Source organism: Piliocolobus tephrosceles, chromosome 8 (genome assembly GCF_002776525.5).
Source record: "Piliocolobus tephrosceles isolate RC106 chromosome 8, ASM277652v3, whole genome shotgun sequence".
Lineage (NCBI taxonomy): Eukaryota > Metazoa > Chordata > Mammalia > Primates > Cercopithecidae > Piliocolobus > Piliocolobus tephrosceles.
In genome coordinates, this window is record NC_045441.1 from 20,687,052 (window position 1) to 20,709,713 (window position 22,662).

The window sequence follows — 22,662 nt, forward strand, 5'->3', positions numbered from 1 at the left end:
GTTCTAAAATTGGTTTGTGGTGGTGGTTGCACAACTCTGTAAATATACTAAACATCATTGAACTGTACACTTAAAACAGGTTATTTTTATGGTATGTAAATGATATCCCAATAAAGCTGTTAATTTTTTAAAAAGTGTTAACTGTGTTTAACATTAAGCCATGAGAATGTCTACCCAAACGTGGGAGAAACAGCCTTGCTGAAAATGTAAAAACATGAGCAAATAGATCACAAGTTTGTTCAGGATTCCTTCAAACTTTAATTGTGGGGGTAAAATCAGGCAGCCACTGAAGATAAAATACAGTCCCTGGGAGTAATCACAATGCTGTTTTCTTTTGTAAAGTGGACATGATAAGAGTTTTTTGTTTTGTTTTTCAGCGCAAGTGGTCAAAAGTTGTCAAAATTGTCTTCATTCCTCGATTGTCTCTTTTTTACCAGTCTCTTGCCCTTCAAACAGAGGATACCTGGCCTCCACATCAGCCCATGTGATGCTGCCATTGCCTAGGTCTCGGACTACGCTGGGCAGCTCAGAGACCTAGAGACAAGGAGAGAGAAGCCAAGTATCAACGAACTTGTTCAGATTTTTAAGAAGAAGATTCATCCTGAACTCAGGAAACCTTACACAGAGCCAAACAATGTCATGCCGGGCATGGGTTCATGTTCTTCCTCTAGCCTACAATGCCCACCAGTTCCCCCAGACAACTCAATTCTGCCACAAAGCCTTTCCTAACTTTTCTAAATCTCCATGTCCCTTACTTCACGTATTAAATTTAACTATTAGAACAAACAGGAGTCAGTCAAGTAACTCGTGTGAGGGAGTTACATAAGACTGGCAAACCGGAGAGCTCTGACGAAGGAGGCCACCGTTCCTCAGCCAAAATCAAACACTGGATGCCACACAGCAATGGTTCTCAAACTCGAGTGCACGTCAGAATCATCTGGAGGTCTCGTTAAAATTAAAAAAGTTTTGCCTGCCCCCTCTGCCTCTCCATCCCCAGTTTATGATGTAGTAGGTCTGGGGAGGTTTTGCTTATCTTACACATTTCCAGGTGATACTGATGCTGCTGGTCTAGGGACTACACTTTTGAGAACCACACCTAGATGGGTACACAGGTCCAGAGTAGCCAGATGGTCTCTAAAAAGTCAAGCTAGAAATTCACGACTTCTGGATTCGACTATAAACTCCTTCAGAAAAAAAAAGTAGTCTTTTGCTTCTGTTTTCCCTATTAGTATCTGTACCAAGCTAAGTACGGAACAGGCACTTGAAATATGTGCTCAAAGTTGATAAATTAGGCAGGCAGACGTCAATTAGAGCAGCTACTCTTTCCTTTCCCTTACCACCCATCCTTCCCCTTCTGTGCTTCTACCATCTCCATTACTGCCTTCCTATTGACCAAAATTACTGAAACATGACTCACTGTTTTGAATATCTGAACATGGAAAAGTTTATACATACACATGTATATGTGTCTGTAAAAATAAAAAATTAAAATGTCTAACCCCTCAAAAGCCTACCAATAAAACTATGGCAACAAATTCTTGGCATCATATTTCTCTTGCCCAATAAACAAACAAGTATAAAAGCAAACTGCTGGAGAATGAGCCCAGAGCAATACAAATGGTTATAAAATATTAGAGAAGTGCTAATGGATATTTTCATAATTAAACCAGGGGGACTTGAGAATCTGGGCTCTGATAGAAGCCGTTCATTAAAATTAAAAAGAAAAAAAAAAGGAAAGGGAGCATATACACATCAAAATCCAACACAAATCAGTAAGAAGCAGTACACATTTCTAAGGCTAAAAATGCCAGAGAAGGCCAGATACCTCTGCTCTTATCTGCCGCATTGAGTCACGGTCCCTCAGAGTTGCAGTGTGGGGGGTCTTGTTCACTGTGTCAAAGTCAATGGTGACACCAAAAGCCACGCCAATCTCATCAGTCCTGGCATAGCGCCTTCCAATTGACCCAGAGGAATCGTCTACCTTGTGAGACACTCCATGCCTGGTGAGGGCTTCCGCTATCCAAAATAAACAAAGTAAATTAAATATAGAACAATGGAGTTAAGCCCAATGTTATCTAACTACTGTCTTACAAGCTCAGGAGACTTATAAAAGGGACCAAGACAAGACAGCAACAAGTTGAGCTGCAACACAAAGAAACATCCCTAAAGTTTAATAAATCCCTTGCGAGAATCCAAATCTTCACGCATACCTCCATCTGATACAGCTATAGGGGGAACAAATATAGGACCAAGAGCCAAGGCCAGAAGGTGAGTCCTGACTCCACCACCTCCATTTTTATGGCTCTGAGCAGGTCAATGGACTCTCCCCACTTCCCGACTCTGAAATAAGTGGGATGTGCCAGATGACCACTAGGATTCCTTTCAGGGCAGTGGATTCTGTGGCTGTAGATCCACTAGGGTTGCTACACTCCACTTGGGTTCCCTCAATGAACTGAGCACCAACGTCAGTATGAGAAGGAAATAATTTTTAAATCTGACTCTTGGGTCCTACCTTGACTCACTCAAACGCCACAATAAAACATGTGAGCAAGCATACCCTCTCTCTTAGAAATAAGAGTACAGGCTAAAATCATGTACTCTTTATAAAATCATTTATATTCTTTATTCAATCTCTATTTTTATTGAAATAAATGATACATTTCCTAAGATTCAGTCTCCTGATGGTGTTCCCATGGAGTTTACCCAATTGAATTTGCTTACATAATTCCTTGACAAATGGTATGAACTCCTGGTTTTGGCTCAGTGGGAGGACGGAACATTTGAATGGAGCGACTACAGCAGGGAAACTGAAGAACTGGATGATTTAAAAAGAAAAAAATCCAAATATGTTAATTCGTAAATATCTAAATGCAAATACCCCAAACCAAAAGAGGTTAATATTCAGCAAGTGTTCAAGCATCACATCATTACCCAAATGCCAGAAAAGATGACATGAAAAGCAGTATGGCAAAAGAGAAGCAGGAGAACCAGCATCAGAAACACCTGGTTTCAGCTCCGAATTTGGGCCAACTCATGAGCTCTCTTTCTAAGCCTTAGTTTCTCCATCTAAAAAGCAGGTCTCTACCACCTGCTCTGCTTGCTTCACAAGCCCATTACTAAAAAAGTCAAATGATGTGAAAGCATTCTGAAAGCTACTACATACAAAAGACGGTAATTTTTGGTCCCACATAAAAGACAGTTTTTCTGTGGAGACTACCTAAATCATCAAACAAGTGGCAGCGCCCCAAACCAAAAGCCCATTCTGTCTTTCAAGAAAAGAACCTATGAGCCTTAGTGACCAAGTGAAACAGAAAAGTTTAATTAGCTCACAAACATATGTCCAAAAGAAATAGTAAAAAACAAAAAAGATGCTCCATATACCTACACTAAAAAGTACATACAGCCTTCTGAAACTGCCCTGAAATAGTTTCTGAGTAACTCAGAAATCAAAGAAAGCAAAAATAAGGCTGGGCACAGTGGCTCCTGCCTGTAACCCCAGCACTTTGGGAAGCTGAGGCAGAAGAATTGCTTGAGCCCAAGAATTCAAGACCAGCCAGGGCAACATGGCAAGACCCCATCTCTACAAAAACTAAAAAATTAGCTGGGCATTGTGAGGCGCACCTGTGGTCCCAGCTACTCGGGAGGCTGAAGCAGGAGGATTGCTTGAGCCCAGAAGTTTGAGGCTGTAGTCAGCTGAGATCATGCCACTGCACTCCAGCTGAGCAACAAAGCGAGACAAAAAAAAAAGCAAAAATAAAAATATTCTGTGGAAGGCAAACCAACCTACTACTTTGGGTTGGAAATGGGAACTGAAGGCAGTTCTTAATACTTGTACAAAAGGTTCACTTGAAGGCAAAAACACAGAATAAATTTGTCCCATAAAAATAATGAATGACACAGATTCCAGTTTAGCCTCTTACCCAAAGTTCAATTAACCTTTAACGCCAAGCAATGAATATCCCACTCTAAGTAAGGCCTGTATTCCACCAACACTGCTGCTCACATCACAGAAGGCTCAGAATTATATTCCCTTCCTCCATCTTGTGATATTTCCATTTAATATGAGACAGTAATAGGGACCTGCCTTTATAGAAAAATAGTTTTTAGAATTTCACTAGCAATGTTTTTATACGAAATTTATAGGCAAATAGATTGAGGAACTAGGTGCTAATAATTTAGAAGCATTTTTGGCTTCCCACAGTCTAATCAAATTTCTCTTCATCATGGGAATTCACGCAATTCATAAAACACTGTGACTAATTTATTCTTGTTTAGCCCTTACGAAATTTCTATTAAAGCTCTAGTTATATTAATATTGTTAGATTCAAAGAACAGCTAAAAGATTTTCTAAAACCTTTGTATTAGAAAAATAAGCAGAAAAAGCTTGAAGCAGACTTGACATCTAAAAAGAACACACGCAGTTATGTTTGTCATCATTTCTCAAAAAGAACCAAGCCTTATGTTTGCGTACCTGGGGCCTAGCCCAGGTTCTTACAATCTGTTGAATGAATAGGGCTGCTTCTTCAAGGTTGGGAAATGAAGATGCAACTTTAGGGCAGAGAGTACAGTACTAACTTTATTAGCTATGTATTACAATAGTGTGTCAGACTGAAGTACTGCTGCCGAGAATGCACTAGTTCATCCTTCAAGGTTAAATGTCCTAGAAAGAACCACAGGGTTGATGTCTAACATTACATACACTCAAGCTTTAGAATGGCCAAGTGGATGACACTGTTTCTTTCAATTAGCCTGACATATACAACCTCTCCTTTTTAGTCATTCTTCTGGTTGGCTTTCCTAGCAATCTGACCAGGAGCGTAACTTCTGCAGGCAGAGGAGAGGTAAAAATGGTGAAGTAAGGCGAGGAGATAGAGAGGAAGAAGGCAAGGAGCAGTGATTCAGAAGCATCAGAACCAAAAGAAAATTTGTGGGAGTTGATGAAGACTTCTTATAAACTTCTATCTTCAGCAATACTTGAATGCTAGGAAAGGCTATACCCCAGATAACTATTATCCCATTTATGATCTGTCAAGCTTTCACAGTGAAATCACCCAGGGTTCTTATTATTAAAAAAATACCCAGATCCCTGGGTCTTAGACCTAGTGAATCAGCATCTCCAGAGTAGAACCTAGGAATTCACATCTTTACCCCAAAAGTACCCCAGACAATTTTATGCAGTTTGAGAGGGTTCCCTTTGATATTTTACCAGAGTATAGATAGAGTTTAGTGGTCTGGCTAAATTCTATGAGTTATCTCATCCTTCTCAAATTTCTGAAAACACAGCATATCCAGAAAGTACCATTCCTTCCATTGACATAATATAGATTGTTCCCCAAAGTAATTGGTTCAGTCTCAGAATAGAGAGCACCAGGCAACTAAAACAATAGCTTCTAGAATAACCTAAAGCTCAAATAAGATAACACAGGAAAGTGGTTTGTCTATAAAAACTTAAGCAAAGATGAATGTTAATAGCACTAGTAGATTATAGTAATAACTAATTGATCATTCTAGAGTCTTATTAATGTACTTCACAATGTAATTCAGAACATTTTTATTTTCTGACACTATAACAGCACACTACATGACAACTTACTGTTCTCTGTTCATCTCCTTCTCGTACATGGAATGTATGTTCAAATACCGTATACATGATCCTACCCAGGCCGAAGGAGGGTTCAATTACATTCGGAACAATTTCTTCCACTGCGAAAGAGATAGAAATTCAATAACATTCTCTTAAATACCACATAATGCATTTCAGATTCTCTCTATAAACAATTCGCTGGGCATGGTGCTCACGCCTGTAATCCCAGCATTTTGGGAGGCCGAGGTGGGTGGATCATCTGAGGTCAGGAGTTCGAGACCAGCCTGGCCAACATGGTGAAACCCCATCTCTACTAAAAATACAAAAATTAGCCGAGAGTGGTGGCAGGTGCCTGTAATCCCAGCTACTTGGGAGGCTGAGGCAGCAGAATCGCTTGAATCCCGGAGGCGGAGGTTGCAGTGAGCCAAGATCGTGCCATTGCACTCCAACCTGGAAAACAAGGGCGAGACTTGGTCTCAAAAAAAAAAAAAAAATCTTAGCACTAAAAATATCTCTATTCTAGATGGATTTTTTATCTCTGTATATTTGAACAAAGAAACCAGAACATACCTAAAAACTATTTGCTAATAGGAAACATGCCTCTGAAGAGAAAGTTAGAGTGAAAAAACCTTTCACCAAATTCTGTTTATACTGTGTAAAAATGAAATCTTGAGTTACCAGAATATTTCTTCACCAGTTGGCAAACTACGAAGAGCAGCAGCTACACTTTGTCTCTATCACCTGCCTTGGCTACCCAGAAAGCACAAAAAATCTAAGGCTTTTAATAAGATTTTACTAGAATTTAAAATCTAACACAGCTGGCAAAATTCACAAAAACAATTCCTACACACAAAAAGTATTACACAGTTTGTGTTTCTTTAATTTTTTAGCTTGTTATCTTGATGAGAACTTGTTCAGAACCAAATTACTGGCATTGTATTACCAACGTTCTGGGGTCAGGACACCCTTAGGGAAGAGTTTGCTCAAAGAACAGCAATCCATCAAAGACATCTTACAGTGGCCTACAGCTCTTCCTGTGGTAAGACAACACCCATGGTATACACAGGAAATATACTGATAATTATTACTTATTATGTGGAAAGGAAGAAGCACTGCTAAGCACTGTCCAGGTCTAAGATAACTGGCCATAACCTTGGAGAGTTTATGTTGTTTGGGAAATGAGATCATTGGAACCAAAAACTCACACATGTAGGGGAAAAGAGATCCTGTTTGTCTACGATAAAGAGTAATATTTTAGAACCACGATCAAGGCATTCCCCCACCATCCTTCTGTGGTATCTGAGTAATGGTGATGTGCAGCTCTGAACTAGCTGCCAGGATCGTGGCTACAAAGCCCCAGAGCGTGATGGAGAAGCCCCTGCTTACTCCTACCACTGCTCACTGAAGCCTAGCTACAAGACAGGCCAAGAACAAAGGCTCACTCTCTCCACTGGCAGTAGCTTCTCAAACACCCACTACTATTCTGTTTCCAGGAATTTCAATTCAGCCACAAATAAACTTCGGCATCCTTCATACATGCTCCAAATTACTCATTGCCTGATTCACGGAATTTGTTCTACAAAAAAAAAATCATCTTCTTAACTTTTAAAAAAGCATGAAACATCACTGGTCTAAATGGCTTTTTTTTTTTTTTTTTTTGGAGACAGAGTCTCACCCTGTCACCCAGGCTGGAGTACAATGGTGCGATCTCGGCTTACTGCAAGCCTCCCGGGTTGAAGGGATTCACCTGCCTCAACCTCCCGAGTAGCTGGGATTACAGGCACGCACCTCCACACCCAGCTAATTTTTGTATTTTTTGTTTGTTTTTGAGACGGCATCTTGCTCAGTCGCCCAGGCTGGAGTGCAGTGGCATGCTCTCAGCTCACTGCAAGCTCCGCCTCCCGGGTTCATGCCATTCTCCTGCCTCAGCCTCCTGAATAGCTGGGATTACAGGTGCCCGCCACCACACTCAGCTAATTTTTTTTGTATTTTTAGTAGAGATGGGGTTTCACCATGTAAGCCAGGATGGTCTCGATCTCCTGACCTCGTGATCCACCCACCTCAGCCTCCCAAAATGCTGGGATTACAGGCGTGAGCCACTGTACCCGGCAAAATTTTCGCATTTTTAGTAGAGACGGGGTTTCACCATGTTGGACAGGCTGGTCTCAAACTCCTGACCTCGTGATCTACCTGCTCTCGGCTTCCCAAAGTGTTGGGATTACAGGCATAAGCCACCGCATCTGGCCCCTAAAGGACTTTTTAACAAGTTATTTTGCCAAAAAAGACAGGGAATGAGGGCTAGGCGTGGTCGCTCATGCCTGTAATCCCAGCACTTTGGGAGGCCGAGGCAGGTGGACTGCTTGAGCCTAAGAGTTCAAGACCAGCCTGGGCAACATGGCAAAAACCTCATCTCTACAAAAAATACAAAAATTCGTTGGGTATGGTAGCGTGCTCCTGTAGTCCCAGCTAATTGGGAGGCTGAGACAGGAGGGAGGAATGCTTCAGCCCGGGAGGCAGAAGTTGTGCCACTGCACTCCAGCCTGGGTGACAGAGCGAGACCCTGTCTCAAACAACAGCAAAAGCTTTAGGGAGCAGTGACTTTTTGTTTATCATTTTTACAAATTTACCATATAGTGTTTTCTGGAATCTCTTCACATTGACCATGTCTTTTGTCAACTGAAATGTTTTCCCTTCAGTTTCAATTGTAAATTCCCTACAAAGAAACAAAATACATTTTGTATTAGTTCAAACAGGCACCCCATGCCTTAATTTAAAGGAATTTTGTAGATTGCTAAATTGCTTTTTTATTTTTATAACTTGATCAACTCTCCAGATATAATAAGTGATGTCAAATTTAAATTATTTCATAAGGAACACCAAATTAAGTATTATTCTAACAATGGCACCAAAAAGTACTCTGAGGAAATACACCAAATTTTGACTAGTTTCATAAAATTCCACAAGTGACTTAATGACTAATGCCTTGGTTTTGAGATCAAGGTAAAACCAAAAACAACTTTTTGAAAATTCAGTTTTAGAATAATAACAACTTTGTCAGAAATAAGCCTGCTGGTAAAAACACAAGGGTTCTCATTATTGTCCCAACAAATGTACAAATGAACCAGCATGTCATCTTACAGAAGTAATTTTACAGTCCAATGCCCACACTATTTTCAAAATAAATTCTGACATTTGTGTTGATGAAGATCAGTTTAAAAGAAGTTTAATGTTTCTGTTTCATATGGCAACATAAAATATTATACCCCCCAAAATCACTGGCTGTCATGTATTTGTGTCCTGAGATATGCCCATTCAGTTTCAGGTTATAATAATTCACCCTTATAAAGAATTTCATGTAATACCTGTATTTCAGCTTAGGAGGTGTTTCCTCACATTTTGAGTATCAATTTGGATTTCTCTTGCCTCCCAAGCAATTCAGTGCTAGGATAGAGAGCCCTCATGTGGTTGTCTCGGAAGCTGGATATTTGGCATACGTAACAACTGCATTTTGCTTGTTTCCACCTGTGATAATTTCATGCCTCATCTGACTGGTGTTCACTGAATTCTTCCGTTTTTACTATTCTGTCTGAAGTCTGTGTGTGCATGCATTAAAGATTCCATTACATACACAGTGTTATATTCACCCTCTCTGTGAGCACAGTCTAAGTGTATCATAGTGAACAGCTATAAAAGAGTTGCAATTGGGTCAGGCATGGTGGCTCATGCCTGTAATCCCAGCACTTTGGGAGGCCAAGGCAGGCGGATCACCTGAGGTCAGGAGTTCAAGACCAGCCTGGTCAACATGGTGAAACCCTGTCTCTATACTAAAAATACAAAAAATTAGCTAGGTGTGGTGGTGCACACCTATAGTCCCAGCTACTCAGGAGGCTAAGGTGGGATAATTGCTTGAAACTGGGAAGCAGAGGTTGCAGTGAGCTGAGATCGCACCACTGCACCCCAGCCTGGGTGACAGAGTGAGACTCCATCTCAAAAAAAAGAAAAGAGTTGCAATTGACAAGGAGACAGCCATTACTTGAGAATAAGTAATAAAGCAAACTGTTTATGGATAATGATATTTAACTGGTAATATAACTTAGTCCATTTTAATGGGATTTGATATTGTTTTAGTATAAATAGGTGTTAATTCTAGAAGACTAGAAATGTTTTAAAATTTTTCTGAAACAGGTATCTTCAACTTGCAAGAGTTCATCTTTGTCCCATCTGTTCTTTGTTCCTTTTCCTCTTCTCCCATCTTCTTGTGGAATATTTTTTCTTATTCTACTTTATCTCCACTACTGGTTTATTAGTTACACTCCTTGTTTTTTGTGTGTGTTTTTTTTCCAGGTGATTGCTCTAGAGTTCACTCTATGCATTTTTTAACTTATCTTAGTTTATCTTCAAGTAACATTACACCATTTCATATATAATGTATACACCTCACAAGAGTATATTCCTAATTCTTTGCTCCCACCCTTTGTGCTATTGATAGCATACATTTTACTTCCACGAGTTATAAATTCTGTATTATTATTTTTACTTTAAATACTCCATTATCTTTTAAAGAAATTAAGAGATGAGAAAGAAAATGCCATTTCTATTTACCCACATATTTATCATTTCTAGATCTCTTAAGTCTTCTGGGTAGATCTAAACTTTCATACTTCTGCCTGAAGAAGTTCCTTTAACAATTCTCATAGTGGAGATCTGTTGGTAGTACACTTTCAGAGCCCTGGATTGTCTAAAACAGGTGTTCAATCTTTTGGCTTCCCTGGGCCACACTAGAACTGTCTTGGACTGCAAGTAAAATACACTAACACTAGCCATAGCTGATGAGCAAAGAAAAAAAAAAACTGCAAAAAAAACTCATAATGTTTTCTGAAAGTTTACGAACTTGTGTTGGGCAGCATCAAAAGCCATCCTGGGCCATATACAGCCTGCAGGCCGCAGGTTGGGCAAGCTTGGTCTTAAAGTATTTCCTCTTAATTTCTGAAAGATTTTTTTGCTGGGCGTAGGAACTTTAAAACACTTTAAAAGATTTTAAAGCACTTTAAAAGATTTCATTCTATTTTATGGTGATCTGCATAGTTTTTGATATGAATTCTAATCATTCTTATCTTCATTTGTTTTTATGTAATGAGTCTTTTTCCCCTCTAGCTGCTTTAAAGGTTCTTCTCTTCATCCCTGGTTTTTAGCTATTTGATTTTCATGTGTCTTCATATGGTCATCTTTGTGTTTATCCTGCTTGGGGCTAAGCTTCTTCAATCTGTAGTTTTATCGTTTTCATCAAATTTGGAAAATTTCCAGCTATCGTATAATATTTTTTCTATACGCTCTCTCTAGGCTCTCAATTACACATGCATTAGATGGTCTGACATTGTCCTATTGGACATTTTTTTCCCAGTCTCGTTTTTTCTATGCTTCATTTTGGATAGTTTTTGTTGCTATGTCTTTGAGTTCAATGACCTTTCTTCTGTAATGTTTAATCTACTGTTAATCCCAGTGACATTTTCATTTGAGATACTGTCTCTAAATGTTTCATGTTGTTTATATATATAAAAAACATGTGTTTTTATATCCATATTACACATATATTTTTCCATTTCTCACCTCACATGTTCATGTTTTCCTTTACACCCTTGAGTACATGAAGCATATTTATAGTAAGTGCTTTAACATCCTTATGTATTTACCATATCATGTTTTTTCTAGGTGTTTCTTTCAACTGACTTTACTCCTCATTTTCCTGCTATTTCATATATATAGTAATTTTTATCGTTTGCTGGATATTGAAAATTTTACATTGTTCAGTGCTGGATTTTGTTGTATTCCTTTAAAGGCTTTTCTCTATTTTTTTTTTTTTTTCTTGAGACGGAGTCTCGCTCTGTTGCCCAGGCTGGAGTGCAGTGGCAAGATCGTGGCTCACCGCAAGCTCCGCCTCCCAGGTTCACGCCATTCTCCTGCCTCAGCCTCCAAGTAGCTGGGACTATAGGCGCCCACCGCCATGCCCGGCTAATTTTTTGTATTTTTAGTACAGATGGGGTGTCACCACGTTAGCCAGGATGGTCCCCTGACCTCGTGATCTGCCTGCCTCGGCCTCCCAAAGTGCTGGGATTATAGGCGTGAGCCACCATGCCCTGCCTTCTCTATTGTTTATATTCATGCTTAAACAATTAGAGAGTATTCTAAACCTCCAAAAAGGAGAAGTGACCTGAGAGAGAGTAGATGTAGTTTCTAACCCTTCCTGGCTGGGTAAATCTCTTTAAGAAAGTTAATAGGAAAAAAAAAAAAATCTTTATATTCTACTTCAAATCTTTTTCCAGGCTATAATGCCAAAATCTCAGCAAAGACAGTCCTTCAAATGCAGCCAAGATACAGTACTTACCTGCAAAAAATCTTAAGAAATTAATCACACCCTAACTTTCAGAATCTGGCAGAAGACACAACTGACTGGAGCCCATGGAAGACTAAACATCTGAAATCTTACCCTTTCTCATTCAGCAGCATCTCCATTTCTGTAACGTAGCACTCATCACAAATGGCAAGATACTCCATCACCAGTTTTGCATCCTTCTTATACGCCTTACCAATTGCTCCCTTATTGGGTTCAAACTGAACAACATTGACTGTTTTGTATGAAGTAGTCAAGGAATCCAAAACTACAGCACTGCCTCAGTATTTCAGAAAACGAGCCTGAGAACAGTCAGTCAACAACTTAAAACCACCCCAGCTCTCTATCAGTACTCCAGATCCTGTTTATGTTGATTTTAAGGCAAGATGAAACACCTGTCCACAAAATCATTCAGGCAAATCTCACCCAAAATTAATACCATCAATAGAAACTTTTCCAGTTACAGCGAGAAAAAAGAGATATTATCTAATCAGCAATGACCCAACCCATGGCATAAGAACTTCTGATAAGAATTTATTTCTAAAATGCCCAAAACAAGATCTATTTCCTGTCACTGACCTACCCCTAAGAAATCAGCTCATAACTTCACTGCCTAGTAAAGAAAGAAAATTTCTATTTTGCTGATTTTCAGACCAAGTGAGTTAAATTATTATTTCATCTACTATCAAATGGCACTTATCTTTCAATGGAAAAAGCTTTCACCAGGCACTCTTTATTTAAAGAGCATGTAGGTAGGTGCAGGTGTGAAGCGCATTTTGGAAACAGCTGAGAAAGACTATTAACGCTCTGAAAGATATTCAGAGTATTTTTCTAAATATGCTTCTTTTAAAGGCCAAACATTGAGTGGGCACACGTCAGACTACAAGTGCAGAGAATAGGAAAGGAACAAAGAGATAGGTAAAATAATAGGTTTAAACAAGTGTTACTACGGTATTGAAAACATCTCCATTTATCCATAGAACACGGTAAAGACTTAGACTTAGTCATTAGCAAGATGTTCACATGTGAATCCTGAGTTTTTGGAGTGACCAGAAAGGATATGGGTTCTTTCAGAGGTTTCTCAGCTACAAGTGGGACTTTGGTGGCTCGTGCATGACAGGAGAGGTCATAACAGGAACGATCAGCACATCCAACAATCTCAATCCAACCCTAAAAAGATATAATCAATAAAAACATTACTTACTTATTACTTACATTGGGTTCATTCACAAATGCATGCAGATTATAACCCTTTCATATATTCAAGGATAATTCGATTATATAATCTTCGTTCAAATTTTATAAATATTTGAAATGGGAATAGCCTCACATATCAGGCAGCTAATAAACCTATAAAATATAATTCACACGGATCTGGGTGTGATGGCTCACGCCTGTAATCCCAGGTACTTGGGAAGTTGAAGTGGAAGGATCACTTGAGACCAGGAGTTTGAGATCAATCTGGGCAACATAGTGAGACCCCATCTTAAAAAGAAAAAAAAATGAAAGAAAAAATATATAATTCACACTGTACACAAAATAGTCTTCCTTTCTGGATGGATTTATATTGTCATACTGAGTCTGCGGTGTAAACTAATATATTCTGGAATTTAATTACGGAAATTAAATGTGAACCTAGACAAAGCCTGTAAATTTGGTTCAAATTTGTGAACAGGAATCAAAATGAACTTGGCAGAAACCATAATTCTTTGGATGAAGTACCTACTGTTCTCACAACTTGATATCAGATGGCTGACTAAACACCTACTTCAGCTTGCCATAAATGTGGGCATTTGGATTCAATTCACTTTCTTTACTGAACAAAAGAAAACTCAGTATAAAAGTGGATAAAGTTTAGGTCACACAATAAAATTATATAAGAGCATTATGATCACATTGATGCCAGGTTCCCTGTCTTATAAATACATACATAAGATACTTTTAAAAAGCAAAATTTAAATTATTTTCAAAGAACCTGCAATGAATTGAATACTTGTGTCCTTGGCAAAATTCGTATACTGAAATCCTAACTCCCAACATGATGGTATTAGGAGGAGGTGCCTTTGGGAGGTGATTAGGTCATGAGGATGGAGCCCTGATCACTGGAATCTGGGACCCCAGAGAGCTCTCTTGCCCTCTTTCACCATGTGAGGATACAACAAGAAGTTGGCAGTATGCGACTGAGAATGGGGCCCTCACAAGAATCAGACCATGCTGGCCCCCTGATCTCTGACTTTCAGCCTCCAGAACAGTGAGAAATCAATGTCCGTTGTTTATAAGCCACTCCGTATGCGGTACTTTCTTATAGCAACTCCAACTATGACAAACTCTTAAGAACCCGTTATTTCAATAAGAAAAAGAGTTTGTAAAGAGCTTATTTTCGTAGATATCCAGTTAGTCCTTCTCACGAAGATTCATTTTTTTTTTTTTGCCCTTGATCCAAAGAGTTTGGGGAAATTAAACCATCAAAACTACTAAGCTTGGCCAGACACAGTGGCTCATGTCTGTAATCCCAGCACTTTGGGAGGCTGAGGCAGGTAGATCACCTGAGGTCAGTTCAAGACCAGCCTGGCTAACATGGAGAAACTCTGTCTTCACAAAAAATACAAAATTTAGCCGGGTGCAGTGCCATGCATCTGTAATCCCAGCTACTCGGGAGGCTGAGGCAGGAGAATCGCTTGAACACAGGAGGCAGAGGCTGCAGTGAGCAGAGAATGTACCACTGCATTCCAGCCTGGGTGACAGAGCAAGGCTCTGCCTCAAAAAAAAAAAAAAAAAAGACAAAACTATTAAGCCTTCCAAGCACATGTTATCACATGGGGTGTTTGTAATAAAGCAAGCAAATATAAAACTCATATGAGCTCGGAAACTCCAACACAAAACAACAAAAGGAATTAAAGAACAAAGCCTAAAAACATGCAATCTGGCAATCTGACATTCCCTATACATGTCGACTGGTAAATATACTTATGTTCTTAAACATAGAGTTTGGTGGTTATAATTTACCAAAGATGTCAACTAACATTTATGTACTAAAAGGTAAAATTACAAAAACGTGCCTGAGAATAACAACATTGGGATAGTGATTACTTCTCTGGAGGGAAAGAGGATTAGTGTGGCATTAACTACAATGGTAACTTTTTTTATTAAAAAAATATATATATAAAGCACACAAAAGTATTAAACTCTCTAAGGGAGTTCTTCCCTCTCGTTAAGAGCATCTGGGACTCTGGAGCTTCTTGTTTCATTTAGCCCTGTTTTCCAGTGACTTTCCATTTTCTGATCCCCAGCCTCACAGTAGCACTCAGATAAGGACTAGAAGGCATACAGTGGGGTTTATAAAGCAGTACAGCATAACTGTTAAGAGCATGGGCCTGGCGTCAGACAGCCAGGTTTATATCCCAGCCTCACCACTCACTGGCTGTGAGACTTAAGCAAATTACTTAATGGAGACAGCAAGAACAACATCTGGTTTAATCTGAAATTAGAGTCAGAGCAAACTAAGAGAAGGAGCTGGGTATGAAACAAAAAGAAAAGAAATAATCTTTTCTGATAAAAAAAGAAAAACATCTTATTGGTTTGATCCGAAAATAAAAAGAAGTCCCAGAAAATCTAAAAAGTGTAAAGAAATTAGTGATCACCCATAATCCTAAGAATAATTACTATTATCATTTTGACATATGTCAAGTAAGCTTGCCAAGAAAATCCTAACAGATTACAGTAATTCTTTCCTAATTCCACAAGGGAAAAAGAATATATTAAAAACAACATCATTAATAGCCATTTATAAACATATGCAGATTATTATGCATTTATGCATGTGTTAGAACACATAGAAAAATCATCTAAAGAAGGCAGACATACCCAAGACCATGGAGCTAAGCATGATCTTTTTTTGTTTGCTTGAGACAGGGCCTCACTCTGTCGCCCAGGCTTGAGTTCAGTGGTGCAATCACAGCTCACTACAGCCTCAACCTCCCGGGTTCATGTGATCTTCCCACCTCAGCCTCCCAAGTAGCTGAAACTACAGGGGCGTGCTATCACACCTGCTAATTTTTGTACTTTTTGTAGAGACAGGGTCTTGCTATGTTGCCCAGGCTGGTCTCAAATTTCTGAGCTCAAGCAATCCTCCCACCTCGGCCTCCCAAAGTCCTGGGATTACAAGCATGAGTCACCACACCCAGCCAGTTTGGACATATTTTAAAAGCTGTAAAAAAACAACAAAGTTACGTGACAGAGACTCATAAAGCTAAAAATATTTACCATCTGGTCCTTTATAGAAAATGTCTGCTCAATACAAAGATGAGACATAAAACACCTGGGGAGACGCACATAACTGGAAGTTTCATTTTCTACATAATATTCTTCAGAATTATTTTTTCCTTTTTGTTTTAAAAAAAGTAGCCATTACTTTTTAAAATATGACTGATTTTGATTTTTAATTTTCAAAAATCCATAAAAAGAAAGCCATTTTAAAAAGTAAAAACTGCATCTGTAGTCCCAGCTACTCGGGAGGCTGAGGCAGGAGAATGGTGTAAACCCAGGAGGCGGAGCTTGCAGTGAGCTGAGATCCGGCCACTGTACTCCAGCCTGGGCGACAGAGCGAGACTGTGTCTCAAAAAAATAAATAAATAAATAAATAAAGAGTGAAAACTGAACCAAGGGTACAGTGGAACAGATGACCCTGGACTAGAATAAAGTCTCTTTCTATGCAGGTGAGGAAGCCTCTCTAACACCCAAGAAGGGAAATGCCAAAAGACTCTCAGCCTTGTTTTAGATGCCACATTTCCTCCTGCCACCAGTATAGACAGCATCTCCTATACGCAAATGCCTTTCGTCCCTCAGCTTCAGTACTGATGTTCACATTTGGTGGTGGAGGCTGGAGGGGTGACAGGGCACAGGGGCAGGAGAGTACCTTGAGATCGTCTGTGAATTCTGAGTTAAATACATAACATTTGAGAAAGGTAATACTTAAGCAAGAGATCAGAATCAACTAGTATATTCCCCAAAGCTACCACATAGCTCATTGAGCTAAGAGCACTATGACTTTCTTTACTCAACCTCTCCACCATTTCCAATGTTTGCTGGGATTCTTGCCAGGAAGGAGAGGCCAATGTGTCTTAGATCCACTCCAGGATATTGCCGGTAACACTGCCAATACACTGTACAGCTAGTGTACACATCAGCACTGTCCCATCATCAACTAACTCTTTCTCTCAGCTGTCTAAGACTACAACGGGCTCTTTAGGACACATAAAAAGGCAGGAGGCAATGGCTTTTTCCATTTTGCTCAGGAAAAGATCTCTTTTCTTTTCCCTTTGTTCCTCTGTGACATAAAGTGCACAAATATCCATTTTGATACCTGGGCTCCTAAGTTAACAATGTGAAAACCACATGGTAAACAGCACTCCACTTACGTAGGATGTTTTGGATTCTGCATCCCAACAGTCACAGGCGTAATGGGCCATCTCATTCTCCATGTGCTGCCGGAAGCGGAGTTTATCTGGAGATATTCCAACCTTCGTGAGGTAGAGGTAGATGCGGCCAATGAAATAGCCTAATACTGTGTTATTAATCACACCCTAAATCAACCAGTAAGAAAGCAAGCATGGAGGAAGAAAAGAAAACACATATTAATTTGAAAGCCAAGATACCATTTTCCATTGACTCCTACTGAAAAATATTTGAAACCCAACGCAAACTATTTTATCTTGCTTTCAAAACAATTTCAAATACTCAGAATGAGATCTGGGTTATTTTTTAATGGGTTAATGTCAAGATGATGATAATGGAGTTATTCAAAATCTGTCCAACATACTTAGTGGGTCAGCAAAAATTCAGCCCAGTACCTCATACCTTCTAAATCTACAGTACTAAAAACAATATTCATAATGACACTGAAGAATGGCAAAGACATTCCCTTCTGAATTAACCAAAGTAATGAGACATGTTGAGGGGATTTTAATGTATCCTTACCCACTGAAATTTGTGAACCCCATAGAGTACACATAATCATTTTAGTGTTTGGAAGGACCTTAGAAAACATCTAGCCCCATCTCCATACACTGCAGAGGTCTTTTCCGCAAAGTGGCTGACAAGCTATCAACCAATCTTGCCAGGAATATTTTCAGGGCCAGGAAGCTCACTGCTCCGCGAGGCAGCTCATTCCACTGGTGGACAGCAGCTACTGTTGGCGAGTTTTCATGCACTCACTTCTCCAGGCAAATATTTACAAAGTGCTTATATGCAAGGCCTTATTCCACTGCTATGAATACAGAAGAGTCTGAAACCCAGAGGGCTTGCTCTCTGTGCGTCCAATTCTGTCTCCCCCAAAGAAGTACATACTGTTGAGAGTCAGATTGGTGAGGCACAATGCAAACCAAAGTCTATTTTCCAAGTGCTCTGCTAAACATTTTTTTTTCATGCTAGCCCCAAGGCCCACAAATTGAGATGTTCAGGTGATTTTTCTCTTACTATAATAATACTGTATAATAAATTCTGTACAAAACCAAGTTCTATATAAAAAGCAAATGACCGCCAAAATAAAATACTTTGTCACCCAGAACACACAGAATTTGCTAATTACTGCAAACCCTGAACAGGCACAATCTAAGTTAAGTTACCTCCAGAATCCTACCTGTTCAACAGCATCTCCCAGGCGCATTTTCCGAGCGGACTGTCCGCTGACCTGGGCTTTTGCTGAATACAAATAAAGGTGAAGGTCTGCCACATTTTGGAACTTGGGGTGGTCTTTCTCACTGGGATCGACAAAGTGCTCAATTTCTGCCATTGTGAATTCTCTGAAAGCAAAAACATAAGTAATAAATCTGCATATTTAACTACAAAAAAAAACAATAAAACAAACAGTAAATAAGGCCCCTATTTTCAACTGCATTCTAGTGATAAAGGCTCCATACTACAGTCACCTTTTTCACTAAACAGAAAGTTGGTTTCCTAAGGGAATGGCCAAAAAAATTTTGAATTAAATTTGTCTAGGTAGTTGTTATTTTTATTTTTTTCATGTATTATATTTCTACAAATGTATGGGGTACATGTGAAAGTTGTTATTTTTAAACACATTAATGAAAATTTTATTACTCACTATTTAAAATAAACATGATCTAACTTCTCTGAAGTACTAATTCCTTCCCTCCAGCTACGTTCAAAAAGATTATTACTTTTAACTGAAAATAACTTGTTAAAGGCAGATTAATACAGTTTTTTAAATTAGGGAAACATACGCAAATATCACATGCAAAATAAGAAATAGGACATTGAATAGTGACATCCAGATAAAATGGTTTTCCTTAAAGCATTAGCAAGTCTTTATAAGTATACACTAAATGAAGTTCTTCATCCCATTCAAAGAATGGGAAATTAAAAGCGAAATGAAATGGTTCTTTAGTTTTCACAGCAGTTTGATTTCTTCTTTTTTACTGCTACAAAAAAGTAAATGACTGATAATGGCATCATACAGCTGGTTTCTTTGGAGTAAGAGTTTCTTAAATAAAGTGTTATTCAAGGCAAAGGACATAAGGCATGAATTGAACAAGCTAACATCAAGCTAATTACCTAACGATGAAGTGCACACTGTAATGGTTTCCCAAAGAGATTTCTCTGCATGCAATTTAGTAGCTATTTGGGGGGAAAGTGTTTCAAGTTAATTTTATGAGTCAAAATCAATCTCTCTTCTTTCAAGAAAAATCACATTTTCTGGTGTACTTCCATGATTATCGCAGATGTTTTACAAGTAATGTAAAATTGCTTAAATGGATCCTAAAAATAAATGAAATATACTGCAAAAGAGGTTTAATTTTTAAATTTTATTTTTAATAGTGTCTCTTATTTGGTCCTGCAGCACCTATGTTTTAGTTGTCTTTCAACAACTAGGAAACATCTTCTGCGCCTATATAAATGTCAGAGAAACAAACATGATGTTTGTTCTCAAATAGCTTGTAACTGGGCTGACAGCGACTGAACATCTACAATGCGGGACAGGATAAATTAAGGGCCCTGTTTAGAATCTCCAAAAGGCTGCTGTCTTTCCACCTGTTCCGTCACAAATCTCAGCACAGTGTCTATAGTTAATGATTCACCGTATACCTGAAATCTGCTCAAAGAGTAGATCTTAAGTAGATCTCACCACTAAAAAAAAAAAAAAGTAACTATGTGAGGTGATAATTATGTTAATTAGCTTGACTGTGGTAATCATTTCACAATGTTTAAGCATATCAAAGCACCACACTGGGTGACTTGAAATCATACAAATCAAACAAAATTTACTCATCAATAATCTCAGCTCATAGATAGGAGGCAGGCATCATCAGAATTCTGAGCAACTGTATCTGAGTTCAGAGACTGTACTTGAAACTATAGAGAACTAAAATATATACAGGCTAGGAAGACAGACAAGTCAATCAAAATAAAATAAAATTTTAGAAAATCTTCATATGAACAATCTAATACCCCTAAACTAACAAAAGGAAATACAGCTATGCAAAGGTTATCACCAGAGAACTCTGCCATCAAGAAGAATCAGAACACTACATGTCCTACCATGGAACAAAAGCCAGGAGGATGCTGACTCATGAAAATATTAGTCGACTTCTGGTCAGGAACTTGCAAGGGACATAACAAAACTAGCCAGAATTCAGACACAACACTTTGAAGTGAAAATGACCAAAGAATACACTGTTGAGAAACCCCAGAGCCTTTCCACCAGTTAACCCCTGAAATCACTCCCAAGTTCCAAGCTGGTTTCCCTACCCACCACTTTTTTAGTGCACAGGCCCCAGACACTGCCTTACTTCTCAATAATCTTCCCATAGCTACTCTGTGTAAACCCTCTTCATAACACTGGCTTTAGACAAGGTCAGTCTTACGCAGCTTCCTCAGTTTGGGAAGGCATGCTTGCTAGATATTGAAACGGTCAAAAACAAACAAACAAAAAAAACACTCAGACACTGGAAAATAAAACGAAGTCTCAAATCTGACAAATTTTTCATTGCTATCATACCTGGCTAAAGTTTCTGATGACCTCCTCTTTTTACATGAAAGCCCAGCGGGGTCCTTCCCCCAACTTTCTCTAAGTTGTGCACATTCTTTCCTCTGTAAGTCCCTCCTTCCTAAACTATAAGCCTGAAGGGCCTAGAGATACAGTTTGCACAGAACGTAGGCATCTTCTCCCAGATGGCATCATGGGAACTAACAAGATGAGGCAGGTGCTGTGGATGCTTTGATTCAGAGTCAGTGACTGGGCTATGTTATGACTCAAGTCTGTAATTACAGTGAGTAAGAAGAGAAGATAGGAAATGGGTGGGCGCTGGGGCTGGGAAAACACTTTGGGGCCTTAGAAAGTTATGTTTAGCTACACCTCATATTTTATATGGAATGTATTACACTGAGAGATGGTACCAGGAATAACATGTATAGAAATCACAAAAAGCTTAAGTCATAAACAGCTAAGTCATAATAAATTTCTAAAGAAATGTGGAACTCACCGGCCCCAATATGCCTTCCCATACAACCCTGGATAGATCAGACAAAAGTAGGCTAATTGAATAGAGGTAAGTGAGTGAACATGAGTGATGAGGGTAAGCTTGCTTGCTGGCCTTTCTGTCATACAGGCCCCCAAATACCTGGACGGAAGTTGTGTCCAGAACACTAGTTGGTTACTGATACATCCTCACCCCAACTTTACCAATGTTGTCTGCCCTAGACACCTAGAACAATCCTCCTGTCATAACTTTCAGCCTATCCCCACTCCACACTTTCATACACATCACCATTGCCCGGAATGACTTGGTTTAGACAATCAAGATACTACCACCCTTGAAATATATGATGAACAAGGAAAAAGGTAATTTTGGAGCAGGTGAGATTTAAGATATTCTCCATCCTCCTTCCTTTCCCTTCAAGTTCACTTTTGTCACCCAAAACTGCCTGTCATCCTGGAGATTACATTTAGAGGATTCCAAATGTAAAATATGATTTTTGGAGAAGACAAAAATAAATTCATAATCAGGATTATGAAGCAGAATTGTTTCAATATAGCAAGCTTTCATTTTCAATGCAATGCCAAGGTCATTCACTAATTTGTAAGAGTAACCTGAGCAGTACCTGACTCTGATCAGTCCAGATCGAGGGGAGATCTCATTTCTAAAAGAATTTCCAATCTGGGCAGCAGCAAAAGGCAACTTTCCTTGGTTGAATTCCAAAAGTCGTTTGAAATTCAAGAAAATTCCCTGTGCAGTTTCTGGTCTCAAGTACCTATAAATTTAAGTAAATCAGTCTGTTACAAAGAAAGAAATTATGTTTTCCAACAATCCTGAAATTCTAGATACAAATCCTAAAAGTCCTAAATATACCATTTTCACGACAAAGTTGTACAGGCCCTAAAATGAAGTTTTAGAAATATTTTCCTCAGTATCAAACATTTTCATAGCAAGTATTAGAAAATGTATTAATTAGTGTGGCAATACTACTGTTGGCAATGCCATTTCATTTAATTACACCAGTGAGTCAAAACCCCATTTCTCAAAAAGCAGAAATAAAAATAATTTAAAAACACCACCTCAGGCCGGGCGCAGTTGCTCACACCTGTAATCCCAGCACTTTGGAAGGCTAAGGTGGGCGGATCATCTGAGGTTGGGAGTTCAAGATCAGCCTGACCAACATGGAGAAACCCCGA

At 39.0% G+C, this 22,662-nt stretch overlaps 1 protein-coding gene across 2 annotated transcripts in view; it reads right to left on the minus strand.

Moving 5' to 3' along the window:
- Positions 1 to 234: 234 nt before the first annotated feature.
- GARS1 (glycyl-tRNA synthetase 1) overlaps positions 235 to 22,662 on the minus strand; it is a 42,347-nt gene continuing 19,919 nt past the window's right edge. The window contains exons 8-17 of one of the 2 annotated variants that reach the window (XM_023188381.2): positions 22,092 to 22,241; positions 18,610 to 18,772; positions 17,390 to 17,554; positions 13,035 to 13,142; positions 12,069 to 12,214; positions 8,212 to 8,297; positions 5,594 to 5,703; positions 2,722 to 2,815; positions 1,826 to 2,016; positions 235 to 534 (exon numbers count right to left, since the gene is read on the minus strand). In XM_023188381.2, coding sequence (XP_023044149.1) covers positions 409 to 534; positions 1,826 to 2,016; positions 2,722 to 2,815; positions 5,594 to 5,703; positions 8,212 to 8,297; positions 12,069 to 12,214; positions 13,035 to 13,142; positions 17,390 to 17,554; positions 18,610 to 18,772; positions 22,092 to 22,241 — 1,339 coding nt within the window. In that variant the 3' untranslated portion in view covers positions 235 to 408. The remainder of the gene's footprint in view (positions 535 to 1,825; positions 2,017 to 2,721; positions 2,816 to 5,593; positions 5,704 to 8,211; positions 8,298 to 12,068; positions 12,215 to 13,034; positions 13,143 to 17,389; positions 17,555 to 18,609; positions 18,773 to 22,091; positions 22,242 to 22,662) is intronic. The other variant, XM_023188382.1, reaches the window with a different exon arrangement.